Raw genomic sequence first — 5,713 nt, 5'->3', positions numbered from 1 at the left:
GGCATCAGCTGTCCGCACAGCTTTTACTACAGCTAGAGCTGACCCTCTAAGGCTTTCCATAATCCTCTGTCACTTTTCTTTGGCAGAGCAGTCACTCTCTTCCACCATCAAGCGAGCCTGTTCGATCCAATGCTCCAACACTTCTTCCCCTGCAGGAACTGGTAAGGTGCCAGAGAACATCCTCAGGCAATGATAACTACTATTCTCTCCTGAAGGCTTCTCTATTTTGGACAACAGGTCACCAACAGCCCGAATGATGGACTCAGCAGAGCCACTAGATGTTGATGCTTCAAGCAGGACTTTCAATGGAGTCTGTGCATCTTCATCTAAAGCGGGAGCTTCCGTTGCCATGATGATAGGCCAAGCCTCATCGGTATGGGTGTGCATTACTTCATACGGGACCTTGGTTGGATCAAGCTTCTCTTTACATTCACACAGTTCTGTCCGTCGGTCAAGTGTTGTATTAAACTTTCTTCCTCTAACTCACACTCGTCCCAAAGCCTTGATAGTTTCCAGAGTTTCTTCTATCTGAGCAGCTTCAAACTCTTTGGGGACAACTGCTAGCAATGTGTGGAATTGATCGAGAGACTCCCCTCTACACCACTCTCTAAGCTCTTTCACCAGCTCTAATTTCACTGACTGAAGATCCATGGTAATCTACTTTTGCCTATTAGTATTACGGAATTATGGTTGGGAACTCAAAAAATATATATATCCCACCGGTGCCTCCAAATTATGTAGAGCTCCTTTGGTGTAATACCTTTACTTGGGGGAGCTACCCTGAGTTCTTCTCACTGACTAACTATCTATGATCTTAGGAAAAAGACTAACTTAAAGTGTAGACACTTATGCTTAACTTTTAAGTCAATAATCAAACCAATGTTTAAACCTTTAACCTTTTTTTTACTAATGTAGACAACGTATTTAACATAAAGTTCAGTCATCAAACATTCTGCTCCAGTTTTACATTATATATAGTTCTCAGAATCCCTTAAGAAGTTTTAAATGTCACAGATTAAACATCAGAAAATGTATGCACAACACTCAAAAGATATAGGCTATTCGCCCAGATTAACCAACAAAAGCCGACATTGCCCCATAAAACACACAAAATAATAGGTCCAAGTTCCCCGTTGCAGGCCTGAATGTAGCTGGCGTATGTAGAAGCCTCAAACAAAATGGCTGCTTCACCACGGGGGCAAGAACAAATAAATGGTACCTTGACCAAGAATGGGGTCACAGTCACGCAGGGTCCTTGCAAGATAAGAAAAGGAGATTCACACACAGGTAGTCCTCCGCGAAGTCCACAGCTCCTTTCTCAGTGACAAACACAGTCTCTGCACCTCCAGTCGTCTGTTCGCTAACTTATTAGCAAAATCCATGTGTGCACTAGTATCCAAGTCTTAACAGCGAGCTCTTAACTATTGTACTCTTTCCGCGGTAATATAACGTCTCTCCGAGGTTATACTCTCCACAGATAGCTTATTCCCTAAAGTCACATATAGTGCTCTGGTCGACCACTTAGCTTGCAGTGATGGTACTTGAAAGAAACAAAAAACCCGCAGCTAGCGAATTCACACTCCTTCCACACGCACGCGCTTCTCCCTTCTCTCTCTCTCTCTCTCTCTCTCTCTCTCTCTCTCTCTCACATTGTTTTTTTCCCCCTCAACCTTCCGGTGACCTGTAACTCCCTCCTGACTGGACCATTAACACATAAACATAAACCTACACCTTTACATCCATTTTTTTCTGTACACACCTCACAAAATTATTACAGCATTAAACTCCTTATGACTGTAATTTTTCCCAAACAACTATTTAAGAACTTATTCTATGAATGAATCAGTTTAAATAATTACACTATTTTCCACCTCGCTACATGTATATTATTGTAAGCTTTTTCCTGTAGAAAGAGCAAACACTTGCAGAAAAGAGTTGTGCTACATAAGCACGAGACCCAGTTTTTAATCTTTTATCTTTAGATATTCCCATGTTGTCTGCTCTAACATCCCTGCTGAAAAAAAACAATAGAAGCCATCACAGAGATTCTAATGGATTCCATTACAAATACCATTACAAACCATCATCTAACCATTAAAACCATTACCATTATTCATCCTTAATGGTATCTATTAGACATAACATGCCACCAATAGAAGGCAACAAATGACCAGTAGAAACCCACAGGGCACATTACAGTTTCCATTCAAACCAATACAATTCCTATTATAACCATTAAAACCATTACACATTCTATGAATGTTTCTGTTGATGTTTTTATTCCAGCACAATAATAACTGAATTTACACAAATGAACCAGTTCAAAAGTTTACACGCACTTGATTCTTAATACTGCGTGTCGTCACCTGGATGATCCATGACTGTTTTTATGTTTTGTGATAGTTGTTCATGAGTCCCTTGTTCATCCTGAGCAGTTAAACTGCCCACTGTTCTTCAGAAAAATCCTCCAGGTCCTGCACATTCTTTACTATTCCAGCGTCTTCTGTATATTTGACCCCTTTCCAACAGTGGCTATATGGTGTTGAGATCCATCTTTTCACACTCAGGACAACTGAGGGACTCGTACACAAGTATTACAAAAGGTGCAAACATTCACTGATGCTCAAGAAGGTAACACGATACATTAAGAGCCAGGGGGATGTAAACTTTTGAACAGGATGATCGGTGTAAATTGTCTTACTTCTTTATTGTTGTAATAATTACTTTCTTGAGCATCAGTGATTATATATATATATATACACACACACACACAGTATCTCGCACAAGTGAGTACACCCCTCACATTTTTGTAAATATTTGATTATATCTTTTCATGTGACAACACTGAAGAAATGACATTTTGCTACAGTGTAAAGTAGTGAGTGTACAGCTTGTGTAACAGTGTAAATTTGCTGTCCCCTCAAAATAACTCAACACACAGCCATTAATGTCTAAACCGCTGGTAACAAAAGTGAGTACTGACCCGCCATTCCACCTTTTCTACAAGTGGGTGAAAATGCTAGAATCCGTTAGACGTGCTAGAATCCGCAGCTCCGGAGCTCCAGCCCAAGGTCAACTTGGCGACCTCTGGGCCCCCGCCTGAGGTCAACTTGGCGACCACAGAGCTCTGGCTTGAGGCCTGTGGGGAGGTCTCAGCTCTGGAGCTCCAGCCCGAGGTCAACTTGGTAACCTCGGACCTCCAGCCAGAGACCCACAGGGAGGTCTCAACCGCCGAGGAAGCTTTCCCGCTGTCCTGTCCCGCCGAGGAAGCTGTCCCGCATTCCAGCCCTGCAGAGGATGTCCCTCTGAGCTCCAGCCCCGCAGAGGACGTCCCTCCGAGCTCCAGCCCCGCTGAGGACGTCGCCCAGCGTTCCAGCCCCTGTGAGGACGTCGGCCAGCGTTCCAGTCCCGTTGAGAACGTCGGCCAGCGTTCCAGTCCTGCTGAGGACGTCGCCCCGAGCTCTAGCCCAGCGGTGGACATCACCCTAAGCTCCAGCCCCGCGGTGGACGTCGCCCAATGCCCCAGCCCCGCTGGGGGTGGTGTTCCATCTGTCTGCTGCCCGGCGGAGGTCGCCCTGTTTCCTGATATATCAAAGGACAGATTACACAGGGACCCAGGACTGCCGTTGGAGGGGGGGTTCCGTCATAATCTCGCCGGCAGATGGAACTGCGGCGAAGACGTGCACAGTCAGCTGGAGAGCACGTGCACGTGCTTGAAGTGCGCATGGACGCTAAGACTTTGTTACAATGGACATGTGCACTTATTTTGGTTTCTGTTCTGTCCCCGCCCTGCTCAGTTATTGGCGGCGGTGCGAGGGTGTGCTTTGAAATGTTACCAGCTGTCAGCAATTAAGGTAATTGGGACTGGTTATTTAAACCCCTCGCGTTACTACGCACATGGGGCAGTATTAGCGTAGAGACTAATAGAGGAAATAATTAATTATGCATTATTTATGTTAATGTGTAGGTATATTTATTAATTAATACACACATGCAGTGTCATTCATTTATATATTCATTTGAAGTGTATACATCAAGTATAAAATATGTATTTCATAAATGACTTCTTTCTTCATATACGTCTATCTACTCGACACGCACGTCGTGGACGCTGAGGAAGACCTCCAACGCCTACGACTCGCAGCTGCAGGTCACGGGTATGTACATGAAACCTGAGCTCTTTGAACTGAAATGAAGTCTGGAATAATGAGGAATTGGTCAGATGTGTGTGTCATGTCACATACTCTGTGCACCTCATAAATACATCTGCTCTATTGCAGCAGTTGGACTTGTTTAGACTCGGATTAAATTTGACGTAAATTTAACATCAGCTATGACACCTTTGGCGTCTGATATTTGCTTCTTTAGTTTTGCAATGCAGTGTTCTAAATCTTCAAAAACTTCATCATTAAGCTGTAATTGTGTGCAGTCTGATTACAAATCGAGTGTTGAAACAAATTTATTAATTATTATTAACTAATTATTCTGGTTGTCCAGGATGGCTTCCTTAATAACATTACAGCACTCTAGTGTGGATTACATTCCTACATTATTACCTAGTATTTTATTCCTGACACAATTTACACTCTGTCCTTCTGTCTTTAAACTAGATTTGTAATTTGAAGTGTGATGATTTAAAAAAATTGTATATTATATATATATATATATATATATATATATATATATATATATATATATATATATATATATATATAATTTTGTTTCCCTTCAGGCGACGCCAGCGAGAGTGCAGAAGACGCGTTTGTGCGACGTGCAAAAGAGGGCATGGGGGGTGACGAGGCCCAGTTCAGCGTAGAGATGCCCCTGACTGGGAAAATGTACATGTGGGCTGACAAGTACCGGCCACGCAAACCTCGCTTCTTCAATCGCGTGCACACAGGCTTCGAGTGGAACAAGTACAACCAGCCGCACTAAGACTTCGACAACTCGCAACCCAAAATCGTCTAGGGTTACAAGTTCAACATCTTCTACCCGGACCTGATCGACAAGCGCTCCATGCCGCAGTACTTCCTCGAGCCGAGCCCCGACAACAAGGACTTTGGCATCCTGCGTTTTTACGCCGGGCCGCCCTACGAGGACATCACGTTCAAGATCGTCAACCGCGAATGGGAGTACTCGCATCGACACGGCTTCCGCTGCCAGTTCGCCAACGGCATCTTTCAGCTGTGGCTTCATTTCAAGCGCTATCGCTACAGGAGATGAGGGGCTGACGCTCAAGTTTGAAGACATCTGGACAAACGGTTACATGATGAATCTTCCTATGTGAATTCTACTTATGTTAAATCTACTTTCACCTTGTACTGCTGCATTTTCAGAATATTGTTCTGTATGAAGTGGATGTAAAACCGTGATGTTGCGTAAATAAAAATTATCTTTACACCAGGCCTCGTGAGAATAAGGGTAATTTGAAAGAAACGGGTGAACATATGAGAACATCGGCCCCTGTACTTAAAGTGATGGAAAAGCAAATTCGGTATTTTTTTTGGTATTGTGTAACTGATCTATTATTCTCAAATGATCATATTCCAGTGTTTGTCTTTCTATGATTTTGCAACAATAAAAACCTTTTCTCAACTTGTTCTTGATGCCTCTGTAAGATGGATTATATTATAAAATCTTTCCCTCTGATTTTTTTTTATTTGTCACATACACTGAGAATCATGGTTCTGTACACAGAAGAAATGACAAATCA

At 43.0% G+C, this 5,713-nt stretch overlaps 1 protein-coding gene across 1 annotated transcript; it reads left to right on the top strand.

The window, feature by feature from the left end:
* Window positions 1-352: 352 nt before the first annotated feature.
* Window positions 353-5,649, top strand: LOC128623815 (uncharacterized). Its single transcript, XM_053650919.1, has 3 exons — window positions 353-373; window positions 3,105-4,157; window positions 4,733-5,649. The coding sequence occupies exons 1-2, from the start codon at window positions 353-355 to the stop codon at window positions 3,915-3,917; spliced, it is 834 nt and encodes a 277-aa protein (XP_053506894.1). The 3' UTR covers window positions 3,918-4,157; window positions 4,733-5,649.
* Window positions 5,650-5,713: the final 64 nt, after the last annotated feature.

The sequence above is a fragment of the Ictalurus furcatus genome, chromosome 20 (assembly GCF_023375685.1).
Source record: "Ictalurus furcatus strain D&B chromosome 20, Billie_1.0, whole genome shotgun sequence".
NCBI classification, from domain to species: Eukaryota; Metazoa; Chordata; class Actinopteri; order Siluriformes; family Ictaluridae; genus Ictalurus; species Ictalurus furcatus.
The sequence above is the reverse complement of the archived record's forward strand: the minus strand, read 5'-3'. Positions and strand labels throughout refer to the sequence as shown.

Coding starts and splice junctions, on each gene's coding strand:
- LOC128623815 (XM_053650919.1), top strand. CDS start 353: ATGATAGGCCAAGCCTCATCG. Junction 374..3,104: donor TGATAGGCCAAGCCTCATCG/GTATGGGTGTGC, acceptor CCCCCGCCTGAG/GTCAACTTGGCGACCACAGA.